The sequence below is a fragment of the Protopterus annectens genome, chromosome 3.part0 (assembly GCF_019279795.1).
Source record: "Protopterus annectens isolate FY-2018-M chromosome 3.part0, PAN1.0, whole genome shotgun sequence".
NCBI classification, from domain to species: Eukaryota; Metazoa; Chordata; order Ceratodontiformes; family Protopteridae; genus Protopterus; species Protopterus annectens.
This window is the reverse complement of record NC_056731.1, coordinates 1,908,227,922-1,908,250,491: the sequence shown is the minus strand read 5'-3', so window position 1 is coordinate 1,908,250,491 and position 22,570 is coordinate 1,908,227,922. Positions and strand designations below refer to the sequence as shown.

The following is a 22,570-nucleotide window of genomic DNA, read 5'->3' as shown; positions in this document are numbered from 1 at the left end:
TGACTTTTTTATGTTTACAGTGAATCCCAGGAACTTGAGAAGATTCTGAACAAACTCTAGATGCTGGAGTAAGACATCCTTGCTGTCTGCCTGAATAAGACAGTCGTCCAGATAAGGGCAAATTTGAATTCCCTTGAGTCTGCAATAAGCTACTACTGGAGCCAGGCATTTGGTGAAGACCCTGGGCGCAGTAGACAATCCAAAGGGCAGCGCAGAGAATTGATAGTGTCTCGATCCGGCCTTGAACCTGAGGTATTTTCTGCGTTCCTGCCTGATGGGAATGTGTAAATATGCCTCCTTTAAATCCAAAGTTACCATCCATGCATTTTTGGTCAGCATTGGAAGTAGCTGCTATAGAGTAAGTATCTTGAATTTTGGTATCTCTAGAAAAGTGTTCAAGATTGACAGATCCAGAATGGGTCTCCATGAATTTTGCTTCCTGGGGACTAGAAAGAGCCTTGAGTAAAAACCTTGTCCCATCTCTGAAAGTGGAACTAGTTCTATGGCTTTCATAGCCAAGAGAGCTTCCACCTGGTTTAAGGCCTCTGACCGTTGATGTTTTGGAAGATCTGGCCATCCGCTTGGCCTTGGTAGGGTATGAAAATGGAATTTGTAACCTCTTGAAACTACATCCAGAACCCACTTGTCTTGGGTTATACGAGTCCAATTTAGGTGAAAAAGAGAAAGTTTTCCTCCGAGAGGGGCTTCCAGGCAAGAAGTTCCTGCAGTCCAACAGAGGGAGTCATTGAGTTTGTTTCCGATGAGCTTGCGACCTGTCCTCTCCTCCCCTAGGGGTGGAAGCAGTCCACTGTCTTGGTCTATAAGAGGCTTGCGTTTGAGGCCTTCCTCGGAAGCGTCTGTATCTACCCCTCTGAGGCCTGTCTGAATTGGGAAAGGACCAATTTTTTTGTAGGCCAATTCCTACTAAATCTGGGTGGCTGTACTTGTAAGAAATCTTTAACTGTTTGCATGGATTTTGCTTTGTCCTCCATCTTTTTAATCACCTCTTCAGCTTTAGATCCAAACAAAACATTATGCTGAACAGGAGCATCCAATAATTTAGCTTTTACTTGATCTGGCAAATTTTGTTCCTTTAACCATGCATGCCTTCTAATTACTGTGCCAGAGGCAGCAACCCTACAAGAAGCCTCCAAGGCATCAAATCCACAGTGTAAACCATGCTTCCCAACTTGTTCAGTGGCATGCATTAAGTCATGTAGTTCCTTATCATCTGCACAGGTGGAAATGGAAGTTAGCTTTTGTTTTAGAACAGACAGGAGAAATTGCTGGTATTTCAGCGTATGAAACTGACAGTTTAAAGCCCTAACAGATAAAGTAGCAGAAGTGTACACTTCTTTGCCCCATCTTTCTAAAGATCTGGAATCCTTCTCAGTGGGAATGGGGTTTTTAGCAGAAGCGGCCTTTACGCCCTTAGGACCCTGAGAAATGGTTTCAGGGTCAGCAGTAGGGTTCTTGTAAAAAAACTGGTGGGAATCAGGAACCCTATAGTATCTGTCTGGCTTAACAGGAGCTGGAGGAAAAGAATCAGGAGTTAATTTACCCTCCGAAAAAGCATCATCCACAATATCCAAAATAGGAGGAATAGCCAGGGGTCTATGTTGGGGAAGAAGAAGAAAATCTCTTAGTCTTTTCTTAGATTCTGAATACTCCTGTCCTTCCCAGTGGAAATGTTCCCTCATTTCATGCAAAGTTTCCCCAAAAGAGAAATCCTCAGGGGGAGAAGCTGAAGGAATGGATTCCTCAGCATCAGAATCCTCATAAGGAGGGAAAGAATATTCCTGGTCAGAAGAAGAAACTGAAGAAACAGAAGCCTGATCAGAGGAATCATAATAAACTTCCTGCCTTAGCCTTTTATCTGGAGGGGGATGTGAACCCATAATCATAGTAAGTAAGTCCTCCGCCATCTTAAGTAACTGTTTCTGAGACTTGGGAGCCGGATCAGAAGAGGCCTGGGCTGCAGTCTTTGATTTGGAAGGAGTCTTTGCCTTTGCCTTTATTAGAAGCTGAGTAGGCCTGAAAACCCCTTTGGAAGCCGGTACCTGCACAGCGGCTCCGGACCCATCCAAAGGAGCATTGTCCGAAGGTCCTGCAACAGAAATATTCAAAGGCCTAGTTGGCTCCTCGTGGGAGTCCGTTTCAGCTATCGGTTCCGAAATGGCCGTCAGGGGCTGCAAAAGCGCTTCACTGACGACGGCCGAACCTGAAGCTGGCTCTGCTCGTGCGATATAGTCTGATTTGGACCTCGGAGGCCTGTCTTTGTCCTTGCGTCGTTTGTGAACTCCGGTAGCCGGAACCGTATCAGACGACATTTTGTAATTAAAACGCCTACCGAAGTAATGAAATGCAAAATCGTACCTTCGTTTAATAGTACGTTGATTGAATCTAGCACAAAACCGACAACTAGCTAAGTCGTGGTCAGGGCCTAAGCAAGGAATACAGTAAGAATGAAAATCCTTATGAGGTATTTGCTTCCCACATGAAATACAATTAACTTTTTCTGACATCGGACTGGAGCAAGAAAAAAGTTTCCCCAATGGGGTACTTAGCTTTGAGTAGGAGAAGAAAGTCTTTGGACTGAAGATTGTTTAGAAAAAATTGTCAGGAGTCAGCCGACCGGCACTTGCGAACTGCTATCACCGCACGGCAAGAAAGACTTGAGAACATGGCGTCGGCTGTCAGCTTTGTACTCCTGGCGCTCTGATGTCAGGGAGCGTGGTTGAACAGTCGACGCCGGACCCAGACTTTGGGATTCTGGCCGACTGAGGACTGCCTGCCAGCAGGGGAGAACCCTACAGTCATGACTGCAACAGTGAAACATGATGAACATCATAAAACTGTGGAAACTCTTGACACAGTCAGAGTTGATGAGTGATAGGCCAGTAACTTCCCATACGACAGAGCAACGGTTGGCAAGAGGATGAAATTGGAGAATTTGCCACAGGAAGATGCTATAGAACTTTCTACAGAATGCCCACAGGAAAAGGAAAATAAAAAATGTGCCCTCAGTTTAGAAGAAAACAAGCTAAGAGAAGAGTTGCTCGATTTAATAGAGATAGGTACACATATTAAGATAATACAGCGGTAGCATTGTTGCCTCACAGCAAGAGGTTCTCCAGTTCGATTCTCGGCTGGAGTGCCTTCTGTGTAAAGTCTGCATGTTCTCCCCGCAGTCCAGTGGCATTCGAAAGACATGCATGAAGGGGTGTGCCTTCGTTGAAGGTTGGGCGTCGGGCTGGCACCTTGGCACCATAAAAATCTACTGCCAATCATTAGAGTGGACCGGAGTTCCACTGTGGTGACCCCTAACCGGGAAAAGCCGAAAGAAGAACAAGATACACATATTAAGATCAATGAAAGAAATAGACTGCAGGAGGTCAATAAAAACCCAAAAAGTCAGAAGTCTGATAAAACAAATGAACACATTAATTAGGACTGTCCATATACATCCATGCGATATAACAGAAGTAAACAGGATAATATTACTGTGCAGCTAAATTAATAACTGATTAAGTCCTACTGCAAGAACACAGGGTAGTGAGGGAAAGAATGGGGAAAAATCGAATACCATCAAGGAAGTATTGAATAGAGAAAACTATAAAGCAATTAAAACAAGATGTGTCACTGTTAGAAGAATATAGAAGAGGGAACATATCAACAAAAATACTATGAAAGATAGATGTAATAAAAGTAATGTGCAGTATTAGAACAGACCAGGCTCTATCATGCACTATCGTAAACAATAAGCTAAAATTCTCAGCACAGGTTGAAAAACTTATAAGATACACAGATAAATATAAAGGAAAGTACAAAATAAGCAATTTATTGATGACCCAAAAATGTTTTATAGACAATTGGGAAACAAGGTAAAAGGAATTGAAAGACCATCAAAAAAAGAAGAAATAGATACATTTTGGAGAAATATTTATGAAGATCCTGTGGAACATAAAGATGCTAAATGGACAGAAGTAAAAAAAGAATAAGATGTTTAAAGGTACAAGATATGAAATGGGATGAAGTAACAACCAGAGAGACTGAAACAAAGTTAAGAAAAGCCTCCAATTGGAAAACCCCAGGCCCAGATGGAGTAACTAACTTCTGGTTAAAAGTATTAACATCTTTGCACGAAGATTTAGCTATGAGTACGAACTATTTATATGTGCACCCTGAACAGACACCAACCTGGTTAACAGGAAAAACAATGCTACTACTTATGAATGAACCTGCAAGCTACCCTAAAAATTATAGACCAATAACTTGCCTTCCAATGACGAATACATTTTACAGTGGAATTGATGCCAACAGAGTTTATAGTCATTTAAAAGAAAACTCAATTATGGCAGTAGAACAAAAGGGCAATAAAAGAAAGTCATAAGGAACAAAGGACCATTTGTTGTTAAAATCATAGTGGAGAACTGTAAGAAGGGACGAATCTAAGTATGGCATAGATTGACTATAAAAAAGCATTTGACAGTTTCCCACATTCATGGATAAAAGAGTGCTTAAAATGTATAAGATATACCCTACACTGATAACTATACTACAATGGCAGATCACTTTGTAATTAAGCCATGATAAAGGACAAATTATTATTCCAGAGATAAAAATTCAAAGGGGGATATAACAGGATGACTGCCACCGCTGCTATTCTGTCTTGCCCTTAACCGATTAAGCAGTCTACTTAACAGCTTAGGCCATGGCTATAATTTGGCTCCTAGAAAACAACAAAGTGTAAAGACATATCTTCTATTTGTCGATTTAAAACTGTATAGCACATCAGATGAGGAACTGAAAGCACAACTGCAAACTGTAAAAATGTTTTCAGATGATACAAGAATGTCATTTGGTCTTGATAAATGTGCAAAAGCAACCTTTAAAGCAGGAAAACTGCAGCACCAACAAGAAAGTGATATAAAAGAACTTGAGCAAGAGGGAGTGTATAAACATTTGGGAACTGATGAAGAATCAACAATAAACATGAACAAATGCAACTAAAACTTAGTAAGGAATACTTTAGAAGGCAAATTAATCCTGAAAACAGCATTGACATCTAGAACAAAATCTAAGCTATAAACCGATTTGGTCTTCCTGTCCTAACTTACAGTTTTGGAGTGACTGACTGGCCCCAAAACTTGTTGGATAGATTAGAGAGGAGAACAAGAGGGATGCTTCATGCTCACTAAATAATTTACAAAAATCAGTCCATACCAAGATTATATACTCCCCATTCCGAAGGTGGGATGGACCTGCTTGAAACTGATTAGATGTATAGATCTGCAATCGTGGGACTCCACACATCTGCTGACCTCACAAGACCCAACAGTAGTGAAAGTTTTGAAACATGAGGAGAATAAATCTAAGATGGCTTCTTTGCTTAATCTAGCAGAAGCATACTGGCATCAAGCAGGAATGGAAATTAAACCAGAAGTAGATAAAAATCAGGCAGCAACTGAATGCGCCAAAAAACAGAAGAAAGAATATAAGGTGAAGAACCAGATGAGAAGGCAAGAAATGTGGAAAATGCATAAATATAGTTGCAAGTATAGAAAACTTCTGGAAGAACCTCATGTTGGTCAGGAACGAATGCAGAAATGGTTAAGGAGAGGTGAATTCAAACCAAGAGATGAAAGGTTAATACTGACGGCCCAAGATAGTGGGCTACGTAATGCTGGTTTACAAAGTCCATTGAACATGCAGGAGAAATAGACAAATGTAGGCTTTGTAAAACCGAATTAGAAACAGTTCCACACCTTGTTGCTGGCCATGACATACTAATAGCAGGACTGTATACTGGAAGGCATAACAACATGGCAAGACTGTAGCACTGGGGATTGTGCAGACATTATGGTACTGAAGTGGCTGAAAAACACTGGAAATATGAACCACAAAGCATCACAGAAAATTATGAAGTCTACATCACATGGGATCATCCATTACCAACAGTCCAAAAGACAGATGCTAGAAAACCAGATATAGTGGTCCATGAAAAGAAGGCAAAAGTAGCACTATCATTGAAATCGCCACACCAGATAATAAAGTGTCTTGCATACAGAGAGAGACGGTCATAAAATATCAGGATGTGCAGGCAGAAAGGAGAGCAATGTGCAAGATACCCAGACAGTTCCAATAGTAGCAGGAGCAACTGGTCTAATAAAAAGAATCTACAATCATATTTAGACATGTTACCAATACATGTAACCTCGCAAGAATTACAGAAGGTGTCATTACTAGGCACCAAAAAGAATCTACAATCATATTTAGACATGTTACCAATACATGTAACCCCGCAATAATTACAGAAGGTGTCATTACTAGGCACATTAAAGGTGCTGCAAAAAAAAGTTGTGTGCTCACCATAATGTTCCATGTGTGTTGTCCATCTTTACCTTAATTTTTACCAGGATGGGTTCGGATCTGATGCTCAGATCAGTCACAGCCTTTATCTTCAAGCTCGAGGCTCTCTGCCAGCTCATGGCTAAATCCCTATCCTAGCATGCACTAGGACCTTCCCCAGATCTTATTTGCCCTAATTCTAGGGTTAAGGTTATTTGAAAGAAATAACTAGAGGCTGATGAAGGTCAGAGATCATGGAAAACCAATTTGTAGACTCTGTCTACCCTGAGTACAGAATGGTAGGGGGAAGGAGGGTGGGTTGTAAGAATATTGGCGAAGATGGACAACACACATGGACATTATGGTGAGTGCATAACATCTTTATGTGAAGTCATCCTATCTCGCCTTCATTCTTACCAGGATGAAACAGCATCCCTAGCACCCTGAATCTTGGGTGGCTCATGGGAGAATATTCCTCAAGACCATGGATCCAAAGGAGGCCCTATTCCTGGAGGCTAGGTCAACTTTGTAATGAGCGATGAAGGTATGTGGCTTTGCCCCATGTTGCTGCAGCACAAATGGTGTCTGCTGGTAATTTAAAAAGAAAAGCTGTGGAAGTTGCAACAACTCTCACTGAATGGGCTTTAATTTTTTTTCGGAAGTTCTTTGTTCTGAGACTTGTAAATAAATGTTATACAGTCTGAAAGCCATTTAGACTCTGGAGACAGGGGATCCCTTCTTTGCTTTTGAAAAGGAGACAAATAACTGATCCGATTTTTTTAATTCTGCAGTTCTATGTAAATAAAAGCATAACTGCCTATGTACATTCAACTGATGTACCATGTATTCTGCCTTGTTTTGATAATTTGGGAAGAAGACAGGTAATTCTATGCTTTGGTTCAAGTTGTTCTCTGAAATACCCTTAGGTAGAAAGGAGGGATTCATTCGCAAAGAAACCTTGTCTTTGTGAAAAAGCAAATATGGGGGTTTAACGGACAATGCTTGCAACGCTAATACCCTCCGAGCAGAGGTTATAGCTATTAAGAAAATAGTTTTTCAAGTCAAAAACTGTAGATCACAAGAATCAGCTGATTCAAAGGTAGAAAGACTATGCGTGTTAGAACAAAATTTACCCTTGAAGAAGGTTTTACATAGCTTGTGAGACAATGTTGGAGCCAGGGTCTCCCAAAAGAAAGTTTGATATTTCAGCTAGTTGAACTCCCGCACCTCCATCGAAAAGTTTTGCTAGGAAGTCTAGAATAAAACTAAGAGGGGCTGAAAAGGGGTCCACATGGTTATCGGTAGCCCATAGGCAGAATCTCTTCCATTTACTATTATAAATTTTCCTTGTTGGAAGACCTATGTGAGGAAATAAGGATGTGTTTAACTCTAGAGGAAAGGGTTGGAAGCCTGGCTATCACTGGAAATGGAGCAGCCATGCTGTCAGTTTGAGACTGAAGAGATGGGTGAAGGGTTCCCGATATACGAGTGAGCAAATCTGGAACTGGGTCCAGAACCCACGGTTCCTCCTGAAGATGAAGCCAAAGGAAGGGGAACCAGAGTTGGCAAGGCCAGTACAGAGCAAGGAGTATTAATTCCCTGCAGAAGGAACTGGCTTTCTGGAGAACTTTTGGAATTGAAGGGGAAGGGAGGGAAGGCATAGAGGAGTCCTGGGGGCCAATCATGAACAAGTGCATCCCTTGGTGACTCCCCCAGAGGGGGGGTGAGGGCAAAATAGCTGCTGCATTTGGCATTCATGATGTCACAAAGAGGTCGCAGCAAGGCTGGCCCCATTTTCTGAAAAATCTTTCCGCTATGTCCTGCTTTAGGGACCACTCGTGAAGCATCATAATAGCTCTGCTAAGCCTGTCCACTATAATGTTGGATCTCCCTGGGATGTACATTGCTATCAGAAAGCATTAGAAAGAGGTTGTCCATTGCCACACTCTCAGAGCCTAGCGACAAAGGGGGTAAGATCTGGTTCCTCCTTGTTTACGTACCATACAACAGACATGTTGTCTGTTTAGACTACAATTGTTCCTAAAGGAAGAGAGACCTGTAGTGCCTGCAATGCTAAAAGCACCACTCTCATCTCTAGGACATTAATGTGCAAGTGTGCCTCGTGATCCTGCCAGGTGCCTTGCACTGTCTTTCCCAAATAATGCCCCCCGCCCATCTGAGAGGCATCCGTGGTCACCATGGCTGGATGAGGGGGAACCAACGGTCGGTCTAGAATTACTTGAGAGGAGTGTAGCCACCAACAAAGGTCCTTCTTGCATGTTTTGGTGATGAGTATTTTGTGAGACATCAGTAGTTCCTGTATAGACCATAGAGTGGATGACAACCTCTGAAGAATCCGCATATGCATATGTGCTACGAAAACAAAGATTATAGCTGCAGCCATGATCCCCAAAACTTTGAGGACTGACCTCGCTTGAACTTTTTCTCCTTAGCAGGGATCTGATGTGGTACCTTAAGGACTGGACCCTTTCTGGTGGAAGTCTTGCAATCATTTGTGTTGTGTTCAACTCAGAGCCATCTCAGCATGTGGTTTTCATAGGATCAAAGGCAAAATTTTCATAATTTATACTAATTCCCAGGTGGGAACAGAGTTGTAAGGTTAAATTTCTGGTCTTGATTAGCTGATGCCTGGTCGTGGTGGTTAGGAGCCAGTCGTCTAAGTATGGAAACACTCGGAATCCTAGAAGTCTCAAGTGAGCCGCTACTACTGCCATAAATTTGGTGAACACTCTGGGGGCTGTAGTGAGGCCAAAGGGCAGAGTCCGAAACTGGTCATGACTGGCTCCCAGCTGAAAGCACAGACATCTCCTTGATCGCCGTTCCAATTTTACATGGTAGTACGCATCCTGGAGATCTATAGAGCACATCCAATCATCTTTTCCCAGGAAAGGGAGTATTGACTGCAGTGTCACCATCCGGAACTTGCTTTTCTTTGCTGATTTTAGTATGCTGAGATCCAAAAATGGTCTCCAGTGCCCTGTTTCTTTGGAACTAATAATCTGGAGTAAGTCCTGGATCCTCATTGGTCTGTGGGGACTTCTTAGATGACTAACAACTTTTGAATTTCTAGAGTTGCTTGTTCCTTTTGACTGGGTGGAATGTCTGGAACTTTTTTCATCTTGGGGGCAGGAAGGGAAAGGGGAATGATTTAACCTCTGGATATGATGCTTTGTACCCATTTGTCAGATGTCAGTTGTTGCCAGGGTTCCGGGTACAAAGACAAACTACCTTCGACTGCCTCCAGAGCCGGACAATCGGGTCTCCTTTCAGGAGCACTGAAAGGGCCTACCAAAGAAAATTTCTCTGTCACCCTGATTCTGCGGTCCCCCTCTGCCGCGTGGACGGCATCTTCCATTATTACTTCCCCCTCTGCCTCTGGGTTAAGTTTCACCATGTGTGCCCTGAAAAGATCTCTGAAATTTTCAAAACCACATTTTACCACTGCCTTTCTGACCTTTGGGGTAAGGTCTAGTAGGCATGGAAAAATGGACTCCTACAGCATACAGTCTTTCTGTCTTGTTCACACCCGGTGAGAGTATCTTTGACCTTAGGCCCGAACAATGACGAGTCATCAAAAGGGGCATCCACAAAGGAAGACTTAAAGGGTTCTGCAAAGTAACATAAATACATCCAAGAATGTCTTCTTAGGGAAATTCCAGAACCCCCTGATCTACTGGCTCCACTAACTGCATAGGAAAGGAATCTCATGGAGGTGTTAACAATGGAGTTTAAGGTTGCGAGCTGAGACGATACTTTGTTGGCCACCCCTGCAGCTACCAAACCTTGGAGTGCATCTCCTAGCTCTTGGAGGAAGTCCCTCTGTAGTACTGTCAAATGGGTGAGGTAATTCAGTGATCTGATGGAAGCGCCATGACGAGAAAACATGCTTTCCATATCAGAAGACGACGTCTCTGAAAGTTCCTTCTTTATGGCCGCCGCCATGACCACAGCATCAACTGAGACTCCCTTAGTCAGAAAGGAATTATCGGCTGGGGACGGTATGAATTTGTTAGGCCTCCTAGGAAAAGGGTCCATGGAATCTGGGGACTCACACGGCTTTCGAGAAACTAGGTCCATCAGTTCATTGAAGGGTGGAGACACCCAAGAGGTGGAAGGGTGAGATCCAAAGACCTTCAGGTACATTGATTCCTCCGCAGAAGGGTTACTGGATTTCCAGCCACCTCTCTGCTGTAATATTTCTAACAGGTCTCCAAATGAGACATCTGGACGTGACTGTGGGGACCCCTTAGCTTCATCGAGATCCGTGTCTGAAGTGACAGACTCCTCAGGAAAGTCCAAGTGCTTCCTCTTGCACAGTCATTTCCTAGGAACCTCCTCAGATGGGTATTCTGGGGAGGTTTTGGAAGAGTGGGGAGTGCCTGTGGGGCATCCTGAGGCCTAGAATTTCTAGGTCTCTGTGGATATGAGGGTACAGAAGAAGGCACTGATGTCTTAAGGGGGAGGAATGTCCAGAGAAGGTGGTGGACCTGTCTGTGGAGACAGTACTCTCCTCATTACCTCAAAGGCCCCCCCCCATCCCTCATCAGAGGATATCCCGGGATTAGAGGAAACCGATGGATCCCTCACAGCCAGAGACGATGGACCCGAGGCTGTGGTACAAGCCGAACTCATCCAAGCAGAGGACCCACGAGACAAAGTCGGATCTGGCAGCTTTCTGATCTGACTCATCCTTCCAGACCTGACTGGAGTGTTGGCTCCTAGACTCCTCCAGCTCTGATGGAGCCAAGGATGTCAGAGCAGTGGTCAGATCTGTAGTACTCAAGGTGGGTCTCTGATCCGAAAGTTTCACCAATTCCACTACTGGACCTTCCAGCTCAGAAGTAAGGAGTTGGGTTGGAGGAGGACTAGAGGTGGATGGGGTGGGGCCTTGTAGGATCCAAAGCCCTCGGGGTCAGATCTGACAGCAACTTGGCCAGCGCCGGTGTCCTCAAAAGCCTCTGTACCACCCAATCTGCATAGTCGTATAAACTCCTAGAGGACCGAGTCGAGGAGGTTGGAGATTTAGATTGCTGTAGTATGAGTGATCTTAATGTAGGGGCGATCAGCTCCAAAACTGGAGACTGGCTCTGTATCTCAAATTAAACTGACACCGAACTAGAGGGTGTCAGAGCTGAAGGCTTGTCGGATCTAGTACTCTTTTGATCCAATGAAGTCAACCTTGGTATTCTTTTCATCGGCTCCAGTGAAGTGAAAAAGGAAGTCCTCTTCCCAGATCTGTCTGATTTAGAGGAGAGAGACTTGTCTGTTTTGGCTGAACCTCAACCCACAATCTTTATTAGAAGCATGGATAGAGGAACTGGTCTCGGAATGTTCCTTTTTCACGGCAGCCGCCACGACCATGGTAACCACTGCTACACCTTTGGTAAGAAAAGCTTGGTCCTTAGGGGCTGTGATGTACTTATCTGGCCCTCCTAGGAGTGAGCTCTATGGAGTCTGGGTCTTCCCAGGCCTTCAGAGAGATTAACTACATAAGCGCGTTAGGAGGTGGTGTCACCCAGGAGGTTGAAGGATGAGATCCAAAAGCCTTCAGGTATACAAACTCTTCGGCAGACTCCTTTGGGTTCAGATCCAAAAGAAGCTTGGCTAAAGCAGGTGTATTACGAAGCCTCTGCACCACCCTATCCACATCTTTATTGGTGAGGCTCTTACTAGAACTAGTGGACAATGTGGGAGATCTGGACCTAGTCAAGAAAGAAGAAGGAAGCCGGGAAGTTACTGGTTCCAAGGATGGAGATTGGTCCCGATAATGATACTCAGTTGGCTTAGGTTCTTTCAGAGCTAATGAGTCTGGTTTTCGGAGCCGAAGATATTGATGGCTCCAAGGAAGTTCCTGCTCCAGAGGGTGCCATCTGCTCAGAGGATACTGTTGGAGCAGATGCCTTAGGATATTTGGCGTTCGCCTCGGACGATTTCGGAGGCGGAGAAGGTCTCCTTCCTGTCTTCTCAGACATGTCAGATTTAGAAGAAGCATTTTCAGAAGAAATAGCCTCAGCAAATGGGGTTTTTAATGATCCCTTCAAAATCAGTCTATTTTTGCGTTCCATTAATACCCTCTGATTAAGAGAGTGACATCTGGAACAAGATTCCTGCAAGTGAAGGGGCCCCAAACAGTAGACACAATGTATGGGAATCACTGAGGGGCATTTTTTGCTACACTTCTTAAACTTGTTTAAGCCTAAAGGCTTACTCTCCTTTTGTGACATACTAGAAGCTACCAAGTATGAAACTAGAAAAAGACAAAGTAAGATAGTTTTAACAGCCAATGGGACAGTAAAAGGTCCAACTCAAATGGACTTTTGTCAGCCGTTCTCTAACTTAAATGAATGGTTAAGTAGGGTAGAGGAAAGTAGAAATACTAATACAAGTAGCAAAGGTAGAGCAAGTCCTTAAGTAGACTAACTGCTCTCCAATTAAAATGAATGGTTAATAAGAAGGAGATAAAGAAACACCAACTAACTTAAACGGGTAAAGTCAGACATCCTGTGGGTTAAACGGAAGCTAACGGAAAGGGAACAGTAAAACTACAAAACTATACTACTCTAAATAGGGAAGGCACAAAACTACTACCAAAAGTACAGATAAAAAATTTTGAAGAATACGAAAAAAGGAATAAAGTATTAAACAAAACTTAGCCCAAAGCTTGCTTGAAGGTCCTTCTAACAGAGTGGCAAACATGATCTGACAGAAGTAGAACTGCATTATGAGTAGGGAAGGATGCCCACAAGCTTTGATAAAGTCCTCAAGCTTTTGTAAAGGCCAAGACAGATCAGACATATCGAATACGACCCATAAGTGAGAATAAAGGCGAGACTGACAACACATCAGTTATTTCCCCTGCTTCTATACATCAAAAAAAAAAATCTCATGGTGGACCCAGTATTGTCTTTTGAATAACGCAATGCCCTTCAAAGAAATGAAGCATACTATGAAGCTGACAGATTCCTCATATGTGAGCTGGAGAGCCCATGTACTGAGTCTCCAGCTGCAAAATACTTGGCAACATGGGGTAACGAGAAAGCACGGCAACATCAAAGAAATTGAAGCCTTCATTTTGGCTCTCACAGCCTTTTACCATGCATAAGGGGGTCCTTCAAGTACAGACACCACCACAGTGATGTGACACAAACATGCAAGGGGAGGACACTACCTGCTGTGCATGCATGAGAAACTACAATGCAGACAGGAATTTCTCTAAAGGCAACATACATCCTTTCAGATCACAATGTGATAGCACACAAGCTGAGCAGAATATGCTCAAATCTCCATGAATGGGTGCTAGAAAAGGAAACATTTCTAGACTTAACCAGCAGGTGGGTGGTGTGCCAAAGATGGATCTGTTTTCCAGTCATCTGAAGAGGGAGCTGAGACAGTATTACTCTGGGCTAGCAACTCCTGGAGCGTGGATGACAGAAGCCATCTCTCACCAGCCTACTGTTAAAGAGGTAGGCAAGGAGCTTCTTCCTTCAGTACACAGGACTGAATTTCCGAAAAATACAGAACATTTATTCTTGTCCTTCACTCTAGTCCAGAGAATGTTTTTGTGGGTCTTGGTTCATTTTATGGTGGTCATATGAATGCTTAGACAGTTTTGCTGATCTAGTCAAACTCTGGAACTTCTCAATAACAAGTCAGGTTCAAGATCCCAAATACATTACCATCAAAAAAGAATTGGTGGGTTCAAGGTCTAGCAGCACTAACAATGTGGCATGTGATGCGTGTATCAGCATATGCCAACAAGCACATGAATGTCACAAAAAAAAAAAAATCTCAAACTACAAAAGAACACAGGACAAATCCAATCACAGACTTGAGATGATAGCACCCCAAAGTTTGTGGCAGAAGTTAACAGTGGCTCCCTATCAGAAAAGCGAGACCTGATGTTTTGAAAAACTGACTTCACACACAAAACTGCAAAGTTGCTGAAACTTGCTGCTGCACATTTAAAGCATTTTATGGAGGGCGTTTCATTCCCTTTACCCTCTAGACCTCCCAATACCCCTGCTACTTGTATATAACAACTCCACAGTAACTATATCTCAGTAAAGGGAAAACACTTGAGATACTGCAACTTCAGTCTCTGCATACACACCCCCACACTCGTACTTTCAGCTCCACTATTTTGAGAATTGTTCTTATAGCCTCTGTAATTTCAACAAGCATCCACTAATAAGAGTATACTGATAACACTAAATGCAGCTACACTCGACTTTTGAAACCAAAGTGAAATTCACAAAATCTGGTAATGCTGAGGGTGATTAAGAATCCTGGAAGAAAAGATGATGATTTAAACCGCACCTAAAGCAACACACTTGCAAAATTAAAATACAATGTAATTAAGCAGTGTTTTCCTACTCCATGGTGTTCTCTTCCCCTAGGTAGAAATGGAAAAAGTGGACATGTGGTATATATGCACACAGTACAGGAGTGAAAGTAAACTTATAACAGTACATGTTCAAACAGCTCACTGTTGTAGTAGTATAAAGCTATACAGGATATATCCTGCCAAGGATATAGGATGTCAAGCCAGTATACTAAAGTTTCTGGTAACCTTCCTTGTGCACCATTCCTCCACTTAGAAAAAGCATGGTGGTATAAAAAAAAGGCATATGGGTACCTAAATCTGAGAATTTTGTCGGAAGTACACTTGGATATCCTGCCTTTACAGCATCCTCAGCATTGCCAGGTTGGCTTGCGACTAAAGTTTTTTTGAAATATAAGGAACTATCCCATTGGGGGCCTACCTTAGTAGCTCATACCTCAGTAAACAAAAATGTGTGTGGTAGACAGATAACATAAGCACAATCCTTCAGCACTACAAATGTTACCAAGTAAGCACAAGCAGGCAAATCTTCCCGAAACAGTTTTATTGCAGCAATAAAGGCTCGCCAAAGTTTATTAATGATAGCAGCAACAACAACACATTTTCGTCACTTACTTCATCAGATAATATGAAAAAACACCAACAGCCTTACATACCCTCACCCAATTCAAACCAGCCAATAAAAAACATCACATATATTAAAATACTGTGTTCTAAAATGTTATCTAAATAAATATACCATATCATTGTTTAATATATATACATCATACATAACTCTATAACAATCTATCTATACTATAAAAGTGAAATAAATTAATAAAACTTAATCATACACTACTGTAAATACATAACTAAAATAACATATCTTTATTACTTTAAAATAGCTCCTTCTAGTTGTAATATTAATAACTAATTTAAAAGACTGAATGAACTGAATGTGGGTGTTTTGTCATATTATCTGATGAAGTAAGTGACAAAAACGTATTGTGGATGCTGCTATCGTTAACGCATTTTGGAGAGCCTTTATTGCTGCAATAAAACTGTTTCGGGAAGATTTGCCTGCTTGTGCTTACTTGGTAACATTCGTAGTGTTGAAGGATTGGGTTTCTGGTTTTGCACGGCACTTTATCTTCTTTTTTTGTGTTTATTGGCTTTTCGAGGATGGATGGAGCCGTTGGTACAGCAGGGACTGATGAATTCTGAAGGCGGTGAGGTCTCCAAACTTATTGGCCAGCTGACACAGCTGGTGGGAGTGTTAACTCCACTATGTCAAACGTTGGTGACGCAATCTTGTGGTATTCCGGGGTACCAGGAAGCATACAAACCTCGCTCAACTAGGAGAGTGGTTTCAGAAGATGGAACGGGTGTTTTTTCTTCAATTTCAAGGAATACAAGAGAAAGTGAACAGGATGGATGTAGTGGTTTACCAAGGGTGTCTTTGGACTCAAATAAAAATGGGCGAAACGAGCAGACTTCAGCTGACTACGCTCAACAGATTCCGGTGATATTGTAGTTGAGGGCCTCACCAGATGTGCAGTAGCAAGCCCCGCCCAAAACCCACCTCCCTATGTCACTCATGAATATGCATTCCCTCCGAATGTACAACCGAAGAAAAAGTGCACTTGACATTGTAATATGACAGTAAATATAACAGTAAACTGTTTACCAACATCTGTAATTGACAAGTTTTATTGCACTAATAATATATACTAATAATCAGCAAAGAAACAAAACCACTGTGTAACATTATAGTTCTCTTTGTCAGAGTCGGAATGCGATGGTTCACTGTCCCAAGTAATGTCCAAACTGTTAGAAAAATGTGTATTTGAATACATGAGAAATGCTAGTTTAAAAGCAAAGCAGTATATAATGCATTTTATTCTATTAATCATATAGTAGTAAAATTAATTCATGTCTAAATGTGAAGTAGTTTTGAAACGGCAGTGTGGCTTGAAGCAAAAGCTGATCCCTGACCCTGACAGAATGCTAGCTTAGCACGTTTTAATGTTTATGCTTTTCACAAGTGATTATCTGCTGGGTCAGGAAATTAAATGTGTGAAATAATTAAATCTTCTGCTCTTTCCTGGCGGAATGAGATGGCCTTGTATATGTGTTACTTAGATATCACGCAGCTGTGTGAGAAAGTATAACAGAGAACAAAGACCTACATTAAAAGACTGAAGCTGCTATTGTATTCGAACTGATATGAAACCTTGAACAAGTAACTTTACAGAAAGACATTATGACTGACCAGCTGGATAGCAAGGCCGTATTGTATCCAGAGGAAAAGTTTTTTAAAACATACTGCATCAGCAGATTAAAAGAATAGAGGCTTATAAGCTAAAGTGATGTAGATGCCCTGTGACATATCACGTCAGAAAGGTGGGCATAGCTTGAATGTTAAATCTATATAAAATTGTGTGCTTCCTGTTTCATGTCAGACAAAATTCTGTACTTGTATGGTTTTTTGCCTCCTGGTGTACACTAGTAAACTTTTGAATCTGAACCTCCTCTGTATTGAATTCTGAATTTTATTTAACACAAACGGACGCTTTTTTTTTTTTTTTTTTTTTGTCACAGCCGACAATTCCTCAGTATCATTGGCAGGACCTTTTACCAAAGAACAGCTTTCCTGGGTGATACTGTATTAACCGTTTGTGTACATTTAATATTTTCATATCATGTATGCACGAGCAAATTAAATATGCAGACTGGGTTGTCACTCAATTTGTGACATGCCCACTTCTGCGCGAAACGAACTGGTGAGGCCCTCAACTACAATATCGCCCAGATTCCTGCATCTCCACAAAAAGGTGACTGTAATACTAATCCTAGACATAACCAAATGTCTTTAAATGCTTGGCTAGGACGTAAATTGAACTTTAATACAACAGAAATAGACAATAGGACATATGGTAGTTCATACAATGAAAATATTGATATGCTAAATGACTTGCTATATAAATACAGAAGTTTTGATTTAGACAATGTATATTTGAAGGAATGCATTGGTATGAGTATAGTTCCCAAAGGTTTAAAAGTTTGGAAATTTCCAAATAATGTAGAACAAGATTCAGAATTTCATTATGAGTTATTAGATATGTTTAATAAGTGGGGTATGGATTTAATGAAGGCTATCATAAAAAAAACACAAAGAAATATGGCGTTACTTATGGAAAACATTAATAAAGTGAATGAACACATTATAAATGATTTAATGTTTACAATAGATGAACATAAGAAAAATTATTTTTTAGTTAGGGAACATATTGACAATAAATGTCAACAGATTATATTAAGAAAGAAAAAGAAAATTGATAGGGATAGACAGGAATATCTACACAAGACACATTACACTCGAGATAGACAAACTAATTATCGGTTTAATAGGGAGAATATGGAACCCCAAGTAAACCATAGGGAAGAACAGAATTGTTATAATAATGATGTTTAAAGAGAGGATAGGAACATTCAAAGTAATGTGCCTTCTTTGCAGGACCCTTTAGAGTATCCCCCCCCCAATACGGAGATCCGAAAGGATTCAAAATCAATCGCCTGTGAATTATCAGTGGAACCAAAAGAGGGGGAAGGGCAGAGACGGATTTTAAATGAAACATTGTTGGAAGAAAACAACATTATACAAGTAAGCTTTAAGTACACATATCAGGGGTTTCATATATTTAACTTTAGTGAAACAGAAATAAATAAAAATCACTTTCTGTTATTACCTAAAGGCTTAAATTTTGTACCATCTAAAAAATGTGACATTAGTAGGACCTTAATTGATTTAAAAATGCATTTGAGGAAAATTAATTTTCAGTTAGTATTTGAAGGGTAAGGCACAGGAACCAATAAAGGTACCACATTACAAAGGGCAAGTGTATTTAACCCACCATTACACCCCCAATTAAAAAACTTGGAAATTAATATTGAACATGAGTTAAGGAACTATTTGAATAAGCACAGATTTCCTCCAAATTTAACACACAGGGAGAAAGATATTTTACAAGAGTTAAAAGAAAACAAACAAGTGAGAGTTATGAGGCCAGACAAGGGAGGGGGGATAGTTATCATGAATAACATTATGTACGAGGCAAAGATGTTAGAAAATTTGCAAGATGATACGAAATACAGAGAGGTATCTAACAATCATATTACTATAGCCTATAAAAAGATATATACGACATTAAATGATTTACTGCTAGAGGGTTTCACTGAAAAAAAATTATTTGAATTTTTATATAATCCTCAGCCAAGGGTTCCATCAATTTTCGGGATACCGAAAATTCATAAGAATATTCATGATCCACCCCTCACACCTATAGTACCAGCTGAAAGTTCAGCTACTACTTTTTTAGCAAAATATTTAGATACAAAATTAAAAGACCTGGTCATGGAAAATGAAATTATCTTGAAAGACTCTTAGGATTTTTTGAGAAACATTACTCAAGAAATATACAATGAAGATGCAATGTTTGTTACTATTGATATAGTAGATTTGTTTGGATCTATTCCTCACAATATAGGAATAGAATGGATGGAGGAATATTTGAGAGAAGTAGCGTGTTTGATGAAACACACATTTGTTCTACACTTATGGAAATAGTACTAAAGAACAATTTTTTTTTTCAAGGAGATTTTTATCAACAGGTTAGTGGTGTGGCCATGGGTGCTAGGTGCACCCCTATGTAGGCAAATTTGGTGCTACTAATGTGGGAAAAGAAACATATTTTAAACAGTAAATATCGAGAATGCTGGATGTTGTACAAATGCTTTTTAGATGATATTGTTATTTTTTGAAAAGGAACATTCCAGTTACTTTTGGAATTCTACCAATACATAACAGAGTCCACTGAATTTCTGAGATTTACATACAACATAGGACATAAGGAAACAGATTTAGAGGTCACCATATATAAAAAAGACAGCAAATACAATTCAAAAGTGTTTTGTAGATAACATAAGCACTTACATGGCCTGTGTTTGCCGCAACATCGAGCTAATGTAGATTCACACAAACTAACATGTAGAAGTTATGAAATACAGCATCATAGAAGCACAATTCTGGACTCCATGTGTTTATTACAGCACAATGGCACTAAATATACAGAACCAACTGATATTGCCAACATCCTGGCAGATAGGTTCAGTGCTAACTTTACCCACCCCCCACCCCCTAAAGGGCTCATCTCTATACCAGAAGAATGCAAAGTTCCTGTAATCATGGCTGCACAGGTAAACACCACACTCTCCAAAGCCACAATCACAGCATCCATGGGACCTGACAACATCCCAGGCTGTGTTCTACATGAACTGCAGAATGAACTGGCACCCACCTAAGCACCATGTTCAATCATAGCCTTACCGCAGGCTTTGTGCCCACTGAATGGCGCACAGTGACGGTTATACCACTCGACAAAGTGGGAGCCACCACAGACCCCGGGAACTACCGCACCATTAGCCTAACAAGCCTGGTCTGCAAGGCCATGGAATGTATCCTCATGGAACTTATAAACAAAGATATTGGTAATCTCTAAACTGTGGACCCCAGCCAGTTCGGGTTTGTAAAAGGCAGATCATGTCTCCTAAACCTGATAGACTTCTTTGAAGCAGTCACCAAAGCCGTAGACGAGGGTAAGGTGGTTCACACAGCCTATCTAGATCTTGCCAAGGCTTTTGACACCATCCCCCACTCTGGAATTATAGATAAACTCACTAAACTAGGTATAAATCCTTATGTCACAAGATGGATTGCCAAATGGCTCACTGACAGAACCCACACTGTGAAAGTAGCAGACTCCAAATCCGACTTCAGACCAGTGACACAGACTTTCAGTCCTGGGTCCTCTCCTGTTTGGTATCTACTTTTCTGAAGTACTGGCTAACACAGAAGGTCTTTGGCTAACGAAGTTCACAGATGACTGCAAACTAGGAGCCATAATCAAAACTCCTAACGATGTGGACTTCCTACAAAATGCCTTATGGAGACAGATGCCTGGTGTCAAAGCCATGGCCTCAAGCTCAGTGCTAAAAAGTGCATTGTCATCTCCTTTGTACCCATGAGCTACCACATAGGTGGTAGTCAACTTAACACCGAAAGTGTGATAAGAGGCCTTGGGACACAGGTGGACAGTAGTCTCTCTTCTGATAATCACATCACCGCAGTAGTCAGGAAATCCTTCTATGTGGCACACCTCATCACAAAAGGTTTCTCATCCAGGAAAAAAAATAGGTCATTGTTCCCCTCTACTCGTCACTCATTAGACCCATTATATAGTACAATGCCCCTTTTGGTATGTACCTCACAAGACATCTACAACAACTGGAAAGGCCGCAGAAATACCTCACAAAGAGGATTACCGGCCTCAAACAGATGCCCTACACAGACAGTCTCAAAAAACTCCAGCTTTACTCTGTTGCATATCGCCTACTCAGAGGCGATCTCTGCCTAACATACAAAGCTAGGTCAAACCCAGAGCTGTTGGACATGCTCCACTTAAAGAAACCCCAATCCCTCCAAGCTACATGCTGTAGGGTCCTAAACCTTGTCACCACAATAAACAGAACATGCTGATGGGATAGATTCCTGTCCCAGAGACTTCCCATACTCTGGAACAAACTACCTATCTATATCAAACAAAGCTCCTCATTAGCACTCTTCAAGAAAAATCTTGATTGGATGGGAAATAGGAAATTCACCCCGGGGATCACCTCTGTGGCTCTGCTCGACAGGGGCACAGGAAAATAATTTTCTCGGGTGGCGAAAGCCAGGGTAACTTTTTGGCTAGGCTTATATAGGCCCTAGGGCCAATAGCCTAGTACCTACCTATGAACCTATGTATGCACAGCAGGATACAAAATGTGCTGACATCTGCACAAATACCCTCCTTTTAGTTGCTTCTGTTCTTAGTCTCTATCCTACACAACTTAAAAAATGGCTTATATATGCTGCATGATTTTAGGTAATACACAACACAAAATGTTGGCCCTGGATGGCGAATGAGGAGTACTCAAGGTGGGTGGGAATTTCCATCAGATAATGCAACAGCGCTACACAGCCGTAACTCAGGAGTTGCCAAATGGCAACTTTTTTCACACAAAATTAAGTAATCTCAAAGCAGAATGATCAGTGCTCTAATTTTTATTTACCCCTATTGTCTACCAGTTCAATTATATAAGCTATTCACTTCAGACAATGAACCAAACGTTCCAAAAATATTAACAGCTGAGTAACAACCTACTGAAGTTATTTTTCAAGTCATACAGAAGAGCATTTCAAAAGCAATACATTATGCTGTCCATTATTATTTACAGGGAAAATAAACAAGACCAGCACTTCTCAGTTGCTTACCTGTTACATCCAGCTCTGATCTTCCATGGTGATTGTTACTAGTGTCAGATCTTGGGGAGGCTGTGGCCATGTCACAGGCTGCAAGAATAGCCTAGAAAGTAAGAGAATGATTTTATGTGAAAAAAATCAAGTATGAAGTCAACAGCAGAATCAGATTTTTTTTCCAATCTGTTAATCTAGAATCTAGACAATCCATTTAGGACAGCTGCCTCTTTTCAGTTATGGTTTACATGCATCATGTGACTAAGTGACATGCTCAGTCACACCTTTTGAAAACAGACTGAGGGAATCAAACCTAACATTACAGGCCCATCCATGCCTGATAATTTGAATGTAGGGATGAATAAATGCAGAAATTCTGTGTTATGTCAATATATAAAATAAGGTGTGAAATTAGAGTTGGTAGCTAGAAAGTTTGAGATCAGGTTGATTAAACCTTTTAACTGTAGTTCAAAATATGTTGTATATATTGCATTTTATGTGATTTATGCCCAGCATTCTATATA

General features: G+C 41.2%; 1 protein-coding gene across 1 annotated transcript in view; it reads right to left on the bottom strand.

Annotated features, from left to right (window-relative positions):
* Positions 1-22,570, bottom strand: part of WWP1 (WW domain containing E3 ubiquitin protein ligase 1) — a 2,386,594-nt gene that overhangs the window by 2,025,896 nt on the left and 338,128 nt on the right. The window contains exon 4 of the mRNA XM_044065992.1: positions 22,065-22,155. Within this exon, the coding sequence (XP_043921927.1) occupies positions 22,065-22,134 (70 nt within the window). The 5' untranslated portion in view covers positions 22,135-22,155. The remainder of the gene's footprint in view (positions 1-22,064; positions 22,156-22,570) is intronic.